General features: G+C 44.8%; 1 protein-coding gene across 2 annotated transcripts in view; it reads right to left on the reverse strand.

Annotated features, from left to right (window-relative positions):
• The window catches only part of LOC121141355 (multidrug and toxin extrusion protein 1), a 59503-nt gene that overhangs the window by 8712 nt on the left and 32156 nt on the right, over positions 1-18635 (reverse strand). For both annotated transcript variants that reach the window (XM_040748806.1, XM_040748805.1), the window contains exons 10-14: positions 18509-18576; positions 15481-15589; positions 15283-15358; positions 8455-8524; positions 8070-8202 (exon numbers count right to left, since the gene is read on the reverse strand). In XM_040748806.1, the coding sequence (XP_040604740.1) occupies positions 8070-8202; positions 8455-8524; positions 15283-15358; positions 15481-15589; positions 18509-18576 (456 nt within the window). The remainder of the gene's footprint in view (positions 1-8069; positions 8203-8454; positions 8525-15282; positions 15359-15480; positions 15590-18508; positions 18577-18635) is intronic.

Here is an 18635-nt window from a genome sequence, read left to right on the forward strand (position 1 = left end):
CACCCCCATCCCTCAGAATGGTCTCCCACTCCTCTGCTTGCCTTTCAATTCTCTGCCAAGACACAGATGGGAGGGGCCGATTCCCTGGAGTAACCGGATCCAAAAACATAGACTTTGCTATCTATCTGATCAGATCCATTGAAAGGCTAAGGCTAAAGCCCGAGTCACAGTTCAAAGAATTTACTTTACTCTGGTAAGGTTCACAGCTCTGCTCCTTGGTGCCAACTGCCCTCACATCTCATTTATCAGGAGTAACTGATTGCTCTTCATGGGAGTAAATTCAGCGACCACCTGTGTCAGGCTGGTATATTGGAAATCTATTCCAGCCTGCCACAAGTTCAAAGAGCTCAAGTCACTCCTATTGTCTTTAAGACATCAGCTAATGGTGGCAGAATGTCCTGGCCTCGGTGGTGAATGGCTCCCATCTAAATAACAATAGACCTAGGCCCAGATGAGTTCACACTCACCCTGAAGGCTAGATGATACATCCAGCTATGGAGCCCCTGATGGCAAAGCAGTGTGTGCAGCTACAGAGTATCTTCAGGATTAAGGGGAGTAATTTCTACCTGCCTTCATACATGATAATAGAAGTCTTCTGTCATTGTCCCTACCTTTGGTTGGTTACTTAAGATGGTGGATCACTAAACTGAGGTGAGCATTCAGTATTAACTGATACTGCCATCCAGATATGATCTGATGTCTCCTCTTTACTTTAACAGAGATAGCTAGCCTTCCCTCAACCACACTCCCCCACTCAGGAACAGACCCCGGGGCTGTTCAGCTGGTCCCAATCCCAGCCTGCAAACACCAGTCCAAGACATATGGCCCCTCAACGTGGGGATGACATCCGACAAATGGCGCTGAAACGTGAGGCTGAGAACGGGGGACAGAAGTGATGGACGCTGCAGAGGAATAGACACCGCAGATGTACAAATGTGAAGAGAGTGCTCGGGGGGAAAAAAGTGAAGTGTGGTGAATGAACGTTGCAAGTCAGGAGTAAAATTGTATATAATTGTAGATATAAAACAGGAAAATGATACTCAGATGTCAAAGAAGTGAAGCGTGGTTAGTTAACCTTAAAAGTGAAAATGTGTATAATTATTGATATGGAATAGAAAAATGTCAGTCAGGCGATAAAGAAGGGAAATGTGGTGAGTTAGCCTCCGGAGTGAAAAGGCATATTTTTATGGATGTAAAACAGAGAAATATTATCCAGATGATATAGTTAACCACTGCAAATAAGAATGTATATAATTAGAGATATGAGACAGAGAATTATTAGTCAGACGATTGTGTATATTTACTTGGGTATATTTTAATAGCTAGGAGAGCTGGAGTAAAGCAGAAGCAAGTACAGAAATCTTTAGAATTTGAAAAGTTTGTAGGACTCCTTCCCCCTGGGAGAAGTCACCACCGCAGCTGTCTTAGAGTTGCTCTGGGGCTTGGGGAAGCGAAGGTGCTGCCCCACATACACGCTAGGTCAGCAGGACCTTCAGCTGCCAAGAACTCAGAGTTGCTACAATGGTGGCCTTTGACTTTTCAAGTAGCTGCAGTCACAGATGACCTGCAGCGGGCCAGCCCAGGCTCAGAGAGCAAAGGCAAGATAAGGCCAAGGCCATGCCTAGAAGCTCGCAGCCTTGAAAGCAGCTACTCTGGCTGACGCCCAGCCAAGTGTATGGAAAAAATGCTAATTAATGCAGCCAATCAGAAACTGTTTAAGACCTTAAAGAAAGAAAGGTGACATAGATGAATTTGGGCTTGTTCAGATTTTGGATGCTCACATACTCAAGGGTTAGTTATAACTACTGTATTACAACAGATTTCAGTTAAAGAAGTTTCATTTCAACAAATGTCTAGGGAAAAGGATAGCTGAAAGATGTACGTTCTGTATGTATGAGATGGCCACATGCCTGTGTGAAGTGTGACTGTGAATGCATGAATCCTAACAAAAGGACCTACTAAAATTGCTTTGGATATAGTTAAAGAGGGCATCAAGTCAGCCAGGAAGGGATGTCGATCTGTGCCTCCCACAGTTGGCCCCCAGATCTAGCCGGCGGGAAATGGCCAAAGTCAGCACGGCCTGGGAGTCAAAGGAATCTATACGAATGATTCAATAGAGTTTAGCAGAAGAGAGGATACAGAAATTCTCTCATTTTTATGGTTAAAAAAGAAGTTGAGAGGATGAATGTTGATACAAGATTTGAGAAAAATTATGGAGGAAAAGCCTCAGGGAACCGCCGCCCTGTTACCATGTCAGCTAGTGAAAGCTTTACAAGTTGGATTAGAAAATACTACTTACAAACTTTAGATAATTTTCAAAAGTTGTTTGAAACATATGCTATATCCTAAAGAAATTAAACCCCAAAAATTAGAAATTAGAAAAGATAGCTTGGGATCTTTGAATGATTTTCAGAAGTTACTGGGAAATATTCAATGGTTATGTCTTTCTTTAAAAGCACCTACTGGTGATCTGAAACCTTTAAGTGATATTCTAAAAGGAGATAGTGATCCCAATTCACCTAGATAGTTAATTGACGAGGGTAGACAAGTTCTCCTACAGTTGGAGAATGCAATCCAGCATTGGCAGATATGGAATATTTACTGTGCAAATCCATGGGAAGCGTATATACTTCCCAACTTCTGTCTTGCAGCAGGAGGGAGCAATGGTATGGTTACACCTACCTGTTTCCCCAGTTAAAGTGTTAAATCCTTATTTTTAAGCAGTAGCTTGTATGGTGCAGAATTGCCATGTGGAATCTAGGAGATATTTTGGCAAAGAACCAAGTATAATGCATGTTCCTTATACCAAACAGCAAGTTGATTAGTTATTTCAAAACAATGATTGGTGGACAATCACTTTTGCTTAATTTTCCGGAAAAATTGATAATCAGTTTACAGCTCATAGACTGTTACAATCTGTGCTAATGCATCCTTTGATATTCCCTAACATTATAAGGAGTAATCCTGTAAAAAATGCTATGTTAGTTTTTACTGATAGTTCTTCTAATGGAAGAGCAGCCTATGTTATCGATGGCAAGGAATATATAGAACAAACAGCTCCAGCTTTAGCTCAGACAGCTGAGTTATGAGCTGTTGCAATAGTCTTTCAGTTCCTAGTAAATGATTCATTTAATTTGTGTACTGATAGTCATTATGTTTTTAAAGCTCTTCAAGTGATAGAGATGTTCCATGCATTGGAACTAGTAATGATCCAGTTAGAATACTATTTGAGCAAATTCAAAATGCAATTCATCTAAGGAAATTGCCATGCTTTGTGGGTCACATAAGAGCTCATTCAAACCTTCCCAGCCCACTGGCTGATGGGAACGAGTCAGCAGATAGATTAACAAAATTGCTTGCTTTATCCCAGGTAGAAATAGCTCATTAGTCGTATAACTTTCATCATCAGAATAGCAGAAGTCTAAGAAAGCAATTTGGTTTAACTACAGAGACTGCTCGTCAAATTGTCAAACAGTATGATGTGTGCCCACAATATTTACCTATAACTAACTAATTTAGGAGTAAATCCTCAAGGCCTGCTTCCTAATCATTTATGGCAAATGGATATTACTCATATTACAGAATTTGGCAAGTTAAAATATGTGCATGTGGCAGTTGATATGTATTCAGGCTTCTTAGTGGCCACTGCACAAACTGGAGAAGCCACTAAGCATGTGATAAGTCACTGCTTAAAATGGTTTGCTTACATGGGAGTTCCAAAGTGATAAAAATAGACAATGGATCTAGATATACTAGTAAAGCATTTCAGCAATTCTATGCTCAATGGAAAATTGATCACAAAACAGGCATTCCTTATCATCCTCAAGGGCAAGGAATTGTGGAGTGTGCTCATAGTTCCTTAAAAACACAACTTCAAAACAATAAAAAGAAGGAAATTGTGCTCCCAGTCTCCACATGATGCATTAAATCATGCACTCTTCGTTTGAAATTTTTTGAATGTGAATGCCAGTGAGCAATCTGCCGCAGACAGATTCTGGCATGATAGAACTCGAGCGACTTTCATTCAAGTGGAAAGATCCATGCACCAGACAAAGAAAAGGACCCAATCCTGTCCTAATATGGGGTCAAGGGATTGTTTGTGTTTTCTCGCAGGGAGAAAATGAGGCTGGATGGCTGCCAGACCGATTGGTGAAATTTGTGGAGCAGAGGAAAACTGGACTTGAGTCCACAGGAGCCTGCCTAAGCCAGTTCGAGTGAGACCTGCTGAACCCGTGTTCCTGACCCCCTGATGTCATCGATTCTACAGTCCCAGAAGGAAAGGAGACTGTTAGTCGGTTAGAGACTGCCAGTTTCTCAACAAGCCTGCTACATCGACTTTCCAGACCTGTGAGTTCTCATCCGGGAGCTGACCAAGGACTGGACGACTAGCAGTTTTCCACACAACATCTTGAAACACAGAACTCATTTTGCCAGTTTTTTCCCTCTGGGGAGAAAGGACCCATTCAAAACAATGGTACACTATTATGAACCTGATGTGTGGCCAAAGCCTCTCCTCAGTATTTGAACAGGACATGGTCAAAAAGTCTTGCAGTTAATATTCAAGGACTGCGATATCTCAAACCTATTTTTTTAACTTTACAAGCAGCACAGCATTGGACTTTAGACAGGGAAAAGAAAAAAGTTCCGAATTATGGAATTATTCATACTCCACCCATCATGAGAACAATTTATTGTCCTTTGGTTGAAGTGAAATTATGAGAATTGTATCCTAATTGGCTTGTATGTCTAGTGTTACTAATCATACTGGAATTAATGATGTTTGTAACCTTTGCTGTGCTATATAAGTGTATATGGATATAAGTGGCCAGAGCTCATTCTGACAGGAATTTGATGCTTATGAGTCTTTTGGTACAATGTGATTAGAAAGGCATATTTAGACTTTGATATAGCCAAAGGCACTTGACACATTCCCACACCCGTTTCAAAAGGGCATTTTAAATTGGTTCATCCTCTCTCCTTTTGAAAATTGGTGCAGCCATAAAAGCGCAAATGTTGCTTGGCATTACCAACCTTGCTTGTGAGCTCTTGTTGAAAAATTGGCTTAGGGGTGTGTGGCATCGAGCTATGCTCCACCCCTTAATGTTCTTTGTTACAGAGGCTGATAGCCAAAGATAGGTAAGACCTTCTTGCCTCCAGGAAACCTAAGGCAGGTCACACATGACAGAATGTGTAGTCCAAGGATGGGTAAGCACAGATAGTTTGAAGTAGGCAACCTAAGACAGGCACAGCCGTCTGTCCTGTTGCAGAAGCACAGGTATTACTTTATTAATTTCAGAAGGGGGAATTGTCAGGGCCAGTATATTGGAAATCTATTCCAGCCTGCCAGGAGTTCCAAGAGCTCAAGTCATTCCTGTTGTTTTTAAGATATCAGCTAATGGCTGTAGGATGCCCTAGTCTCAGTGGTGAATGGCTCCCATCTAAATAACAATAGATCTAGGCCCAGATGAGTTTATACTCACCCTAAAGGCTAGATGATACATCCAGCTATGGAGCGCCTGGAGTGTCTCTAGGATTAAGGGGAGTAATTGCTGTCTGCCCTTCATACATGATAATAGAAGTCTTCTGTCATTGTCCACACCTTTGGTTGGTTACTTAAGATGGGGGATCACTAAACTGAGGTGAGCATTCAGTATTAACTGATACTGCCCTCCAGATATGATCTGATGTCTCCTCTTTAACACAGATATCTAGCCTTCCCTCAGCCACACTCCCCCACTCAGGAATGGACCCGGTACTGTTCAGCTGGCCCTAATCGCAGCCCTGCAAACACCAATCCGTGACATATGGCCCCTCAACATGGGGTTAATACAGATGGCATTGGACACACCTACCTGTCCCAGGATGGAGTAAGAAAGGCCTCTGACTTCCTCCTTCAAACGCCTAGTTCCCATACAGAAACTATAAGCCCATTTCAAAGATTTTTGACAGAAATGCCCAGCTAATTCTAGCTGTAATTTGAGTTATGAACTTGATTTACACTAATGTCATAATATCTATTAAAAGATACTGGGGTGGTTACCAGAATCATCTGGGAAGGGCCAGGAAATTGTGTGCTTGAAAAATCCCCTGTGGCAAACTGGTAACCGTTCTGATTAGTCAGTCTGTGTATTAGAGTCTATAGCCTTCTGGAGTGCTTCTGAGAACCTGATGTACACGCTGCACACCCTAATGGTAGCAACATGAAAGGTGAAACTGACCTGTACTATACTTCTATCTAAGAAGCCATTAGAAGGACCAAGTACATGCTTTCCCACAGCCCATGCCTTCCCAGGGGCCCCGCCATTTCCTTCCAAGAATCCCCAGCTCCTCTACTGTGCACACAACAGATACACTTCATTAAATGAGTTTAGAAGGCCAAATACAGACCTTGGCATATAGATGTACCTATATTTAAAATAGATTCCTTTCTAAAATTTTAGCTCAGCCAGACAATGAGGACACATACCTGTAATCCCAGCACTTGGGAGATTAGGCAGGAGGATCCCACATTCAAGACATATTTTAACTACTTAGGAAAGCTCTTTCTAAAATAAAAACAAGAAGTTGGGTGATGGTGGCACACACCTTTAATCCCAGCACTTGGGATGCAGAGGCAGGTGGATCTCGGTGAGTTCAAGGCCAGCCTGGCCTGAGAGAGAGAGAGAGAGAGAGAGAGAGAGAGAGAGAGAGAGAGAGAGAGAGAGAGAGAGAGAGAGAGAGAGAGAGAGAGAGAGAGAGAACAACAGCAAAGTTGGACATAGTTGGACATCATGCTGGTGTGTGCCTTGAACCCCTGCACTCAGGAAGCAGAGGCAGATGGATCTCTGTGAGTTCTAGGCCAGCCTGGTCTACATAATGAGTTCCAGCCTATCCAAAATTACAGAATAAAACTGTTTAAAAAAGAAAAAGAGTACATTTCAGATGTATCATTCACTGTATAAAATGATAACATCACAGGGAGACGAATAACCTAATTACCTTGGCCTAAAGAGTCCACATTGTCTACACACATCAAAACAGGACTTTGTGCTCCATACATGTTCATAATTGTTTTTATCAATTAAAATAATATTAATAACATTTAAAAGAGGCTATAAAGTGTCTCCTTAGTATTTTGTACTGATTACATGTTACAATAATATTATTTTGGAAATGTTATGTTAAATAAAAATACTATTCCAAAAACCAGACTCCTCTGGTGTTTCCATTGGCTTTGCCGTCTGCAGATGCAAGCATGAACAGTGCCAGAAACTCAGCCAGATATCGTCTGAGCCTTTATGGCCATAGCCCTCTGGCACCCTCCTTCTTTGAACAACTCCAATATTTTTAATTAAAATATTATCAAACTTGAGAAAACGGAGTAACACAGTTAAATACATGGGACTGGAAGTCCTCGGGAGCTATCGGATGACTCCTGAGCACCTTCGAGCCCACCACATACTGATGGATGCAAACAAACCATGCCTAAGTCAGTCACTACTTCACCCCAAAGACAACAGCCAGGTTTTCACATAACCATTTATTCATTGCCAATCATTCTCAATTATTATTTTAGAAACCAAAGCTACATAGTTATCTATTTCCCTACTTTAAAAAAATGAACTCTGGTAATTTTGGAGCATGTGGGTTCAATTCCTTGCTCAAAAAACACAGCAAGGTCATACAGAGGAGTCTGTCCCACAGTCCTTTGCTCTACATTCCTTCCAGGTGTTCCTCTGCACATGGGTAACCACAAGTGGGGAACAGAGGCTGCAGAAGGAACAGGGCAAGATCTACAAACAACATGTTTCCAGTGCTTCGGAAGTCCTGGTCATCAAGTCCCATGACTAAGGCTGGCTGATTTAGAATGAGGAGAATAGAAAGGACCCCTTACTTTGCTCCAGTGCTAACACATGGGCAAGAGGGGAGTGACCACGAAGTTCTGGGCTCAAGGTCGCTTTTCACCCACCGCCTGCACACTCGCTCTGGCAAGGTACAGGAGTGTGGGGAAAGTCAGGGCAGAGGAGCGAGGTTTCCATGTGCTGGGCCTGTGGACAGCAGGGCTGTCTTCCCACAGTTGGAGGACTTACCTATCACTCCCAGCTTGGCTGCAAACATCAGTGCAATCCCGATGGGGAGGCCAATCACGTAATATCCGATAGCATTAACGATGGCTCCAACCTTCTGGTTTCCAGTGCCCCTCAGAACACCACCACAGGTACACTGCGGGTAGGTGACATCTATCAGTGGGAACACAGCTGGTGCTTCTAAAGACCCCGCCTCCCAGGCATAGAAAGCCTCTCTGTGGACCTCAGACCTCCTCTGTGATAAAGTTTTGCAGAAGAGGCCGTGGTAAGAATTGACAGTGCCCCCTAAACCATGCTAGGCCCTCTTCCCACTTGAAATTTAGCATAATCAGAAGAAATCACTTATGCAGACATGGAAGTGTGTGGGGAAATCAGACTCGATACTCACAGCAAGACTTTCAAAGAGGTGGGACACAGCATAAATGGGGATGACTTGAGACACCAAGTCCACGATGTCTCTGTTGGGAAAATAGAGCACATGGTAATCAGTAAGAAAGGAGGGGCCAAAGAAATGGCTCAGTGGCCGAGAGCACTTGTTCTTGCAGAGGATCCCGGTTCAATTCCCAGCATCCACAAGGCAGCTCCCAACTGCCTCTGACTCCAGTTCCAGTAGGTCCAAGAACTTCTTCTGGCTTCCATGGGCACCACACATGTACGTGGCACACAGACACACATGCAGGAAAACATCCATAGGCGTAAAAAATGAATCGAAGGGCATGGATCCCACATGTACCCTAGCTGAACAAGGCTTGGGCTCCTTGTCCAGCTGACCTGGTGTATTCACAGCCGACAGCAGTCCCAAGTGGGGACAAGTCTACCATTGTGTGACATAGAAGCCAATTTTCTAATGTAATCCATAGCTTTTGGGGGGGGGGGAACCCACGCAATCCATTTAGTCGATGAAATCCATCTACCCACCAAAAACAAAGCTTAGATCACATTGCCACTCTCCTTTTAACCCAATTTCCGAGGCAGATCTTGAATGCACATCCCAAGAGCTGTCTGAGGGATGCATTACAGAGTGAGCGTGCATGGAGTATGGCTCAGTGGCAGAACATCTGCCTAGCATGCATGAAGCCCTGTGCTCTTCCCAGCCAACCAAGTGTCACAGGGTTCTCACTTCTAGAAATGGGCTCCACCCTTAACACTACAGATTTGGGTTTTAATGCCTACACATAAAGGGAAAGAAGGTAAATGCTACCAGGAGACACAATGACTGGAAAAAAAAAAACCTCTGGCAATGGATATTCGCTGAATGAATGAATAAAGAATCCAGCCTGGCACCAGATGGTCTCTTTCCTACCTCAACCCAGCACAGGAATACAGTTGTTAAAACTCTGGATGGAAAGTATATGCAAACAAGTCTGATGACCACTGTCTCTCGGGCCACACCATGCCTGTCCTGTCCCCACAGATGACAATTCTTACCACTCCTGTGTTTGTCCGATGCTCATGAAAATAGAAGCGAATACAAATGGGAATGACAAGATTCCTGTTGCACTGCACACATGCCCCCTCTCCGACGCCAGCTCAGACTTTTTCTGTCTATAGATGACATTCTCTCTTCTAGTCCGCTGAGATAACTTTCAGTGTGGTGCTGGTCAATCCTGTCTACTAAAATGTCATCTTGAGTTTTATTTTATTTTCTTTCTTTCCTACCTTGGGGTCAGGGGGAGTGGCGAAGCACAGACTGAAGCAAGACCTTCTATGTACATACTACATACATGCTCTCCCACTGAGCCGCACACCCAGGTCTTACCTTGGACTTTTAAATAGATAAGTAACTCATTTTTGCAGGACTAAGGGTCAAAGGTCAAACCAGGGCTTCAAGTTTAGGAAGCACTGAACTGTATCTTTGCCCTATTTGGGACTTTTAGATCAGTTTTGGTGACTGGGAGTAGTCTGGTTCTCTCTCTGTCTCTGTCTCTGTCTCTGTCTCTGTCTCTGTCTCTGTCTGTCTCTCTCTCTCCCTCTGTCTCTCTGTCTCTGTCTCTCTCTCTCCCTCTGTCTCTCTGTCTCTGTGTGTGTGTGTGTGTGTGTGTGTGTGTGTGTAAACTGTCAAATTTGGGTGCTCTGCGGACACATTTGCTACACAAGAAATACTGTTTCCTTTTCTATACTTTGAAAGATTAAACATCATTAGAATGGCCGGGCATTGGTGGCGCACGCCTTTAATCCCAGCACTTGGGAGGCAGAGGCAGGCGGATCTTTGTGAGTTCAAGACGAGCCTGGTCTACAAGAGCTAGTTCCAGGACAGCCTCCAAAGCCACAGAGAAACCCTGTCTCAAAAAACCAACCAACCAAACAAACAAACAAACAAAAATCATTAGACTGATCTATATTTTAATGATTTGAAAACTTTCTCCTTTGGAATCTTCTGGAATCAGTGATAGGGGTAGATTTTAAAACAGGTTTCCCTTGCTTCTTATTAAAAAAAAAAAAACACTTGATTTAGATCTTCAGTCTTTCCTGGGGTAGATTTTGATCAACTATGTTTCTGGAGAATTATTTCTTCTTCTGTTGTTTGTGCTGTCTTGTTTTGTTCTATTTATTGACACCAGACCTCACTATGTAGCCCAGGCTGACCTCAAGCCTGTTATCCTCCTGCCTCAGTATCCTGAGTGGGGGAATTGTAGGCATGTGCTACTATGCCTGGCTTTGTTCTTCTAGGTTTTAATTTTCCTTACAAAAAGAGATTGTGAGAACTAATCTCTTAGGATTTTAAAAAAAGATTATGGGTGTGTGTGAGAGTGCACTTGAGTTAAGTGTGTGCATGCATGTGTGCCTGCTGCCTGCCTGCCTGCCTATCTGTTGGGAAACTTACCCTAGAAAACACAGACAATCCAAATAAAATGATTTCCTTGTAAGAAATAAAAGAAACTTGTTTTTAAATGTCCTTCTGGTGAGAGTTATAGAACTGCTACTTGGACCACATGCTTGGCTGGAGATGGGACAGAGGGAGGGGTGAAGGAAGGGGGATAGAGCCTGGGCTGTGTCCCACCAGCAGATGAACTGGGTTCACCTCTCTCTTTGTGTTCTCTTCATGGTGATTGGCTGAGGTAGGATTTCATCTGTTTCCTTTATTCTGCCAGGTTGGGTTGGTCATGCACACAGAATGACAGGTATACATTCTTAGAAATGTCTTAGCATCCAATTCCTTCGCTATGAGAACATCAGAGAACAAGGTCACCCAAACCTGGATGGTTTAGCCTGCTACTGGGAGTGCAGGGGTGGAATGTGAATCTGTCCTGTCCATCTGTCTGCCTGTTGCAGCTGCTGCTCCTAGGTTCTGATAAACAAAATGACATGAAATGAAAACAAACATGAGAGAAAACACTAGAATTGAGGGACAGGACACATGCATGTCACAGAGATGCTGAGGGAATAGCAGGGCGTGTATGTGCTACAGCAAATTTTTATATACTCTGAATGATTAAAGGTATGGGGAAGTGGGGTTACATATGATCCAGGTATACTAATACATATATGAACATATAATAATTAGATGTACTTTTAATTGTTCGTTATTTTGTGTGCATGGGTGTTGCCTGCACATGTCTGTGTACCACATGTGTAACTGGTATGCCCTTGGAGGCCAGAAGAGGACATAGATTCCCTGGAACTAGAGTTAAGATGGTTGTGAGCTGGCATGTGGCTGTTGGGAACTGAACCCAAGGCCTCTGGAAGAGCACTCTTCACTGCTGAGCCATCTCTCCAGCCCCTAAATGCATTTTTTCTTACTGTCCCAGTGTCTTTATTTAAGAAGGGGTGGTAAGTGATAGAGGATCAAAATCAAGAGCATCACTGAGCTTCAACTTTCTGCCAACCACCTCCTCCCAACCTCCCAACCCCCACGCTTGTGCTCCCAACCCCGCCTCAGTTAATAAAGAACCTGGTCCGACTGCTGGCAGAATACACCCCAAGCTCTATCCCCCCGCTCCACCCCAGACCTCCTCCCCTCCCCCTGTCCCATCCCTGGGAGAGCTCAGAGCAGTGACGGGGACTGAAGAGTTGAGCCTGGTGAAACGGAGGCTCCCATAACCAGGGGTATCAAAATGGGGTCCTGGAAGCAGAAGAAAGGATACAGGGCCCTTAGGAAAAGAGACTCTGTAGCCCTAAACTCCTGTCATTGGGAATGGTCAAGGCTGGTTGTTTGCCCTTCTGGGAACATGACGCTCTCGGGTTTCCTCTCGCTTGACAGTCGGGGCTTTGCTAGCTCTTGGGGCCCAGCCCTAGCTTCTCGCTGGCTTCCTCCGCCCACTCCTCCAGCAGGGGGTGAGGCCTGACCCAGGTTCTTGACACCCGATCTGGCTGAATGCCATTTTAAAGAGAATCCCCAGGGTGACCCCACACTGGCCCCAGCGTTCAGAAGCACAGCTTGGAGGATAGCTCCAGTTCTGTCTCCAGAGGCTTTACACCCCAGATTCCTGGGTGGGGACGGGACGGCTCCCTCTGCTGCCTCCAGCTTCTTCTGCCTCCAACCTGAAATCCACAGTACACCGCCCGTCCACAGGATTCGTATGGTGGGAGGCACAGGAAATCCCTCATACCTCCCGGCCTGGCTCAAACCCCGATCTGATTCCATGGCCACCCTTTGAGAAAGAAAAGCTGCACTGTTCATGGTTGCCTTCTTCACCCACCCTGAAGTGAGCAATTGGATGGCTGAGGCGGGGAAAATGTCAGCCTCCCATCCAAAGACAAAAGAGAAGCCGGTGAGGAGGAACCTGAGGCAGCTGTATGTATTCCAAGCTTTTAGAATCCACGAAGAAAAAGCCAGTTTGCAATTTGTGACTACTGATAAAGCATCAAGTGTCTCTATGATATTCGTATATAGTAAGAATATCAGTGCTAGCCTTCCTGAGGAAGACAAAAACCCTCTCCCTCTCTCTCTCTCTCTCTCTCTCTCTCTCCCTCCCTCCCTCCCTCCCTCCCTCCCTCCCTCCCTCCCTCCCTCCCTCCCTCCCTCCCTCCCTCCCTCCAGGGTTTCTCTGTATTGTTTTGGAGGCTGTCCTGGAACTCGCTCTGTAAACCAGGCTGGCCTCGAATTCACAAAGATCCGCCTGACTCTGCCTCCCAAGTGCTGGGATTAAAGGCGTGGTGCGCCACCAATGCCAGGCCCTGCACCACAATTTTAAGACAGCTCACTGGTAAGATTCTTTAAAAAAAAACTTTAATCTGTGTGGCAAATATATCCTAAAACTCTAAAAGCCAGGCAGTTTGGCAGATCTGAGACACCAAGGTGACTCCCCAGGACCAAAGTGCTTTCCACTCAGGTGTATTGAAATAATGTCGAAATATTTGCATAGACATTATAAACTACCATGGGGGGAAGACTTAAGTCTATACACAAAATTCATTTCTGTTTCACATCGTCGGGGGTGCATGCCTGCATCCCTGGGCTTTCTAGCAGCCCTCTGGGCAGTCTTCTGGCAGCCAGCAGGCTCAAGCCTGAAAGCTAACTGCTGATAATGGTGCAGCAGCTGCAGAAGAAAAATCCAGGCTGAGTAAAAAGAGACAGAGGTCCTCCAGGGAACTCCAGAAGTGGTTGGACTGTTTTATTTTTTTATTTTTTATTTTTTTGGTTTTCGAGACAGGGTTTCTCTGTGGCTTTGGAGGCTGTCCTGGAACTCGCTCTGCAGACCAGGCTGGCCTCGAACTCACAGAGATCCACCTGCCTCTGCCTCCCGAGTGCTGGGATTAAAGGTGTGCGCCACCAATGCCCAGCGGTTGGACTGTTTTAACAAGCATCTCCGGGGACAGGCCTGAACCCCTGATTGTGAACTCTCACACCTTTTGGTGGGCTCAGGGTTCTTCCCCACCTCTCCAGGTTTGACCCCTCTTCTTCAATTATCCCTATTGTTGACCCTATTTCCATACTGACATTCAGCCAGTCACAGCCAGTACCCTACTCGTTTGGGCTTCTGAGTCCGGGGGTCATCGGCATTCGTTGGAGGTGGAAGAGACAACTGCCTTCAGTGTTCACTGGGACAGACTCACCTGAGACAGAGGCCCCCCAGCACATGAGGCCTCCTTGGCAGGGGCTCAGTTGAGCCTGCCTCCAGGACTCCACCTGGAACTGCAGGCAGGGGCCTCATTTTTTTTTTTTTTTTTTCCTGAGACAGGGTTTCTCTGTGGCTTTGGAGGCTGTCCTGGAACTAGCTCTTGTAGACCAGGCTGGCCTTGAACTCACAGAGATCCGCCTGCCTCTGCCTCCCAAGTGCTGGGATTAAAGGCATGCACCACCAACGCCCGGCCAGGGGCCTCATTCTTGCCTCAGTCTCCAAGACTCTACTCCACTCTTCGGATGAGGACCTGATTGTTCCCACAATAGTTTTGAGCCCACAAGTCAAGACCACTGAAGACCCCATAGCGCTACTGCTCTGGAGGTGTGCGGGGCTGGACCATGGCTCAGACCTGATCCTTGCTGGGCGTCTTAAAGCTTCTGGGAGCTCTGAGCCATAATGCTTCTCAGAGCTGTACCAACGTTTGGCTAGCATTCATCTATTTTAATTTGTTTCATCCTGTTGTTAATCCTGAACTGACAAACGCACCACATATTTATAGTGCGATGGTGCTCAAATACTTTCAGATTTTGAAGCACTTTTTTTTTTAATTAGGGGATTAGGATGTCCAGCCAACCTGCAAATGTGGCAGGCAAAAATTTTACCACTAAAGAGCCAATGCAAATTCTGTCTGCAAATGTAAACAGTGGTATTAAAGACTTAAAAAAACAAAAGAAAAATACATGAGGGTTCATGAGATGGCACAAGCCTGATGACCTGAGTTCAGTCCTCAGAACCCACAAGGTAGGAGAGAATTGCCTCCTGCAAGTTGTCCTCTGACTTCCCTCCCTCTGTCTGTCTGTCTGTCTGTCTGTCTGTCTGTCTGTCTATCTGTCTGTCTGTCTGTCTGTCTGTCTCTCTCTCTCTCACACACACACACACACACAAAGTAATTTAAAGCAATTTTTAAAAATTCATAACTATCGTGTCTATCGAAAGCATACTGTCCACTAACTTGATATTCAGATTACAAATTGGTTTCTCTAGCTCAGCAATCAGGTTCTCCTCAAGTAAGTCAGTGAGGTTTCTGATCTTGCAAATAACTCAGAACACTTTGCCAAGATGCAGCTATCCCAGGGAGCCGCCCGTGATGACACCGCCCACCCAATCTGTTTATTGCAGATCCTGCATGCCAAGAAAATCCCAGCACTCACCGGTCAGTAGTGAAAATGTAGCCCACAAGATCCTTACAGCCTAGCAGCAGGGCACAGAAGGTCACAGCAAAGAGCTCTGGGGGCAAAGCATCAGGAGAAATGGCACAGTGAAAAGGGAGGTCACAGAAAGTGGGGAGGAAGGTTGCCCCATGCCCAGCCTGCATGCACCAGGAGCCTCGGGCTAAGGGATATAAGCACCTGTGACTATCAAGGAAACTGTTGAGGACTTCTTGGCCTGTTCAATGTTTCCAGCACCCAAGGCATTTCCCACCCGGACATTGGCAGCCACACTGAAGCCTGCAGGGATCTAAAATGAAAGAAAATACAGTAAACTGTACATTGAGACACCACACACGGACTCAGCCGGTGTTTCACGCCTCACTGGCAAAACATGTCCCAAGGGCTCTGAAGGCTCTTTGCAACATCTCTTCGGCCTTGCTGGAAGCCCTGGGCTAATGAGGAACCTCTGTCTCCAAGGTAGGATTCTCAAAATAGATTAGGCTCTTCTAAAGGGTTTCCAATCTCTGTTTTGGGAGGGAGGACCCCACGCAATCACGTTTGTCCTCTAGGATATAGGGACCAGTATGCAGGATGGGCTGACCAGAATCCACTCTAGTGTCTGTTCTGAAAGACAGAGAGATTCCATTTACAAAGCAGAAATGTTGCTAAAGAAAATACCAGAAAAGGTATTGTAAGTAGGGTAGAGGTTCTGAAGCCAAACTGTCTGGATTCAACTCCTGACATGTCTGCATTTATTACCCATGTGACGCTAAGTCAATTGCTAACCTCTGATGTTTCATTCTATCTGTACAAAAACTCTAGTAATGGAGTCTTTACAGCATACACATGGCCAGCTGCTTAGACCAGTATCTCAAGCGGAGTGAATATTCAGTAAAGATTTTCCATTAATTTCTATATGTTTACCACTTGAATCGCTTGGGATAACCATGGTGAGGGTTAAAGAAAATCTAATACACAAAGTAAGGAACATAGAAGAAACAGGAGATTGTGTTCCCACCTTCAAGGTCGTCACTACAGTGACAAACAGATTTTCCAACAATTCCTTCATGGAAAGGGAGAGACAAGAATGTGACATGAAGAAAGCTATCAGCAACACTTGACCACACACCTCAAGCTAATGCTCATGTGATGTGCCTCATGGTATGGTGTCCTGAGAAGGACACATCATTTCTTATAGAATTCCCTCCTCAAGTGGAGAGTCCTAGCTTAGTTAGGATGAAACACTGAGGGAAAACGTCATGGTCAAGAAAGAGAAAGAAAGGCCAAGGCCCTGTTCCCAATTAAAGGACATTAATGATTAAAGGGCATTAACAGGACGTGTCTCCTGTATGCCAGAGGGGAAAATTGCAGAAAACATCTTTAGAACAAGTAATGGCAGACAACCAGGGAACCTGTAAATGCTGCCCTATTTGCAGTTGGGCAGTTGGCACATCTATAGAGAAGGAAGTACAACCTTCTTCTAACTGGGGAGAAATATAAATGCACTTTTATGCACCTGTAGAAAACAGAGGACAAGATATGTACAAAGCATACATAGAGACTTATAAGCAATTGTCTTTTTATCATTTCCCCCCAGTCAAGATTTCTATGTGTAACAGCCCTGGTTGTCCTGGAACTCACAGAGATCCACCTGCCTCTGCTTCCCAATTGCTGGGATTAAAGGCATGCGCCACCACCTCCCAGCAGTGTAAGCATTTATCTTTTGTTTCTTTTGTTTTTTTCCAGACAGGAAAAAAATCCAGAAATCGCATAAAGATATTTGTCCTAGGAGGTATCCTGAGGTGCTGTTGATCTTATTAAAATAGTATAGATTAAATATTGGGCAGTAAAAGACTGGCTTAGAGATAATGGGCTCATAGACTTCAAACACTGATAAATGTAGTTAAATATGAGATATAAGTAAAATATAAAAAACATGAAGCACAGGTTAAAAAACGTCTTCCACAGGCAGTAAAAATAAAACTATATACCCCCAAGAGGTAGAGGTAGACCATTGACCTTGCATGCTTGGATCCTCAGGGGAAAAAAAACACCCAACCAAAAACCAAAGTGTGTATGCCCTGTATATTTTAAATATAAACTATGGAGGGTAGAATGTCAGTTGTCTGAATCCTTCTCCAAACTATAAATGGCCCTTTCTCAAAAAAACAAACAAACAAAAAAAGCTTTTTTTTTTTTTTTTTGCGAGGTGCTGGGGATGAGTCTTAACCACACTAGGCATACTCTACTATAACACTATAGCCTAGCCCTTTCTTAGCTTTCTGAAGCGGTACAAGCTATCAAAGAGAGCCCTTCAGAGTTCTAGGTTGATGCTTTTGGTAACACAAAGTGACAGAAAAGCCTCTACCATGTATTTTCTAGCATGCCAAAGTCTGCTTCACTTTCAAGGGTGAGCAACCTTCCACCGTGAGTGTGAACATTCTTGGTCTACCCATTCCTCCACTGGTGGGCAGACACCCAGGCAGCGCTACCCATTAACTACGGCCAGTAACGCCTCTGTGGACATGGTGTGCACACAAGCTGTCCTGTTTCCCGTTCCTCTGTGTCTCCCCAGGAGATACACATACACATCGTGTTCAGAGATAGAACCCGCATGTAGCTGGCACATACATGGATGGCACAGAGTGCTCAGAGATAGAACCCGCATGTAGCTGACCTTGGTGACCAGACCTCTATTCAATATGGCTGCACCCCCAGGCCATTGCACTGGGACATTGTGGGAACAGGGTCAACCACTTTAGGTCTGAGCTGGACCAGAAACAGAAGAAGCAGATCTCTGGGGAGTTTTGCCTACCTCACTCCCCTTCAGCTTACAGAGAGACCTGACCATACCAGGCATAAAGGGCCTATCCAGGATCCAAGATGACTTTGTGGGAGAAGAGGACAGAGATCGAACCCAGGGCCTCATGAGTACTAGGCAAACACTCTACCACTGAGCTATTCCCACTGTCTTTATTTGGAGAAATTATCTTATTCCTTCGTGAAGTCCAGCCTTCAACTTGTGACTCCCCATCTTCACCTTCTGAGCAAGTGGAATTGCATGTCCATATCACCAGTCCCTGCTCCAGGGTGACATTTTATGTCTAGGAACCATCTTACACAGTATTACTTAATAACACCAATGGCTTTTGTTCATTGTGGGACTCTCAGGATCGAAAACAGGACACCTTTACCACAGCCACACGACAGGGTCTTGAATACTTACCATGTACACAATGATAGCCAATTCATAGGTGATGGACTGGGCTCCCAGCTCCACCATGCCGAGGATACCTGGTGAAGACAGGCAGCTGATGCCTCGCCGCAGCCCAGCCGGTTCCCACCCGCCGGTT

The sequence above is a fragment of the Mesocricetus auratus genome, unplaced genomic scaffold, assembly GCF_017639785.1.
Source record: "Mesocricetus auratus isolate SY011 unplaced genomic scaffold, BCM_Maur_2.0 Super-Scaffold_100007, whole genome shotgun sequence".
NCBI lineage: Eukaryota > Metazoa > Chordata > Mammalia > Rodentia > Cricetidae > Mesocricetus > Mesocricetus auratus.